The sequence below is a fragment of the Pygoscelis adeliae genome, unplaced genomic scaffold (assembly GCF_000699105.1).
Source record: "Pygoscelis adeliae isolate BGI_AS28 unplaced genomic scaffold, ASM69910v1 Scaffold171, whole genome shotgun sequence".
NCBI lineage: Eukaryota > Metazoa > Chordata > Aves > Sphenisciformes > Spheniscidae > Pygoscelis > Pygoscelis adeliae.
Window position 1 is genome coordinate 2,490,900 of NW_008824186.1, and position 1,109 is coordinate 2,492,008.

General features: G+C 52.9%; 1 protein-coding gene across 1 annotated transcript in view; it reads left to right on the forward strand.

Annotated features, from left to right (window-relative positions):
* Nucleotides 1–1,109, forward strand: part of WT1 (Wilms tumor 1) — a 38,819-nt gene that overhangs the window by 10,674 nt on the left and 27,036 nt on the right. The window contains exon 2 of the mRNA XM_009334577.1: nucleotides 753–887. Within this exon, the coding sequence (XP_009332852.1) occupies nucleotides 753–887 (135 nt within the window). The remainder of the gene's footprint in view (nucleotides 1–752; nucleotides 888–1,109) is intronic.

A 1,109-nucleotide genomic window follows, 5' to 3' on the forward strand; every position in this document is an offset into this window, starting at 1 on the left:
GCGCCGGGCCGGGCCGCGAACGGGCCTGAGCGCCAGGGTCCTTCGCCGGGAGAGCTCCCGGCCTGGCCGGTGCCAGCCCCTCTGCAGTGCGGAGGGGTAGTTGGGCGGGCCTGGGGCTGAAGAGCGTTCCCTTCCCTCCCGTAACCGAGGCAAAGCGGTCGGGAGAGCGACAGCTTGGAGGAAACGGTTAAAAGATCGTAATTCTTATACTGGAAGCAAAAGTATCTCTGAAATCTCTCGCCTCGGCAACTACTTGCTCTCTGTTTATAGCGCAGCCCGCTCCTCTGCCAAGGAATACTGCGCCTGTTGTTGATAGCTGGACACGGATGACAAACCCGCACAGATTGCAAGTGTTCATTAGATGACTAGCGTTTGTGGGTCCGTTAAAATGGTGATGTGAACTTTTCTACCTCGCGCTGTTTAATGTAGTAAACATGCTCGATGTTGAAAATTTACTGTGAGTCACACTTACAAAGACTTTAAAAGTGGAGGAGTCTCGGTTCAGATTATAGCTCTTTCTGTGCAGAGGTCAAGAACTCGGTAATACTGCAGTGCAGGCCAAAACAAACTCTATATGATCTACTACTGGTTTCCTTTTAAGTTCCCTTTTTGCTCAGCGTTGACTTCCTTTTATTCCACTCCAACTTACACTCATCCCCGTTGTAGAAATGTTCCCCCCCCTTCCTCTCGTTTCTCTTTAAAAGCATCTCTGTAATGAAAATAAGTTATTTTTAGTGTCTTCTTTGTGGCAGTTTGGCGGGCCAAGGATTCAGATTGGAATCAGCGCAGACGTATCCCCGGAGACCCCGCTTTCCTTCTCATCGTTCAAACCTCATCCGAAGCCGAGATTTTGAGAGGAGCTGTAAATTCCATGAGATCATCTCATGGTACTGTCAATAATAAACCATGGCGAGGCGTACGTGGAGCTAGGGATGTCCTGTTCTCTGTCACATGTCAGATGCGAGATGTTTAATCCTGTGTCGATGCCCGATGGCCCCCGGGCAAACGGCGGCCGGCGCGGCCATTCCTGCCTCCGGGCTTGCCGGGGCGCGGAGCCCGGCGGTGCCCACCTGCCCCCCGCCCCGGGGCCGCTTTCGCGCGATTTAGCC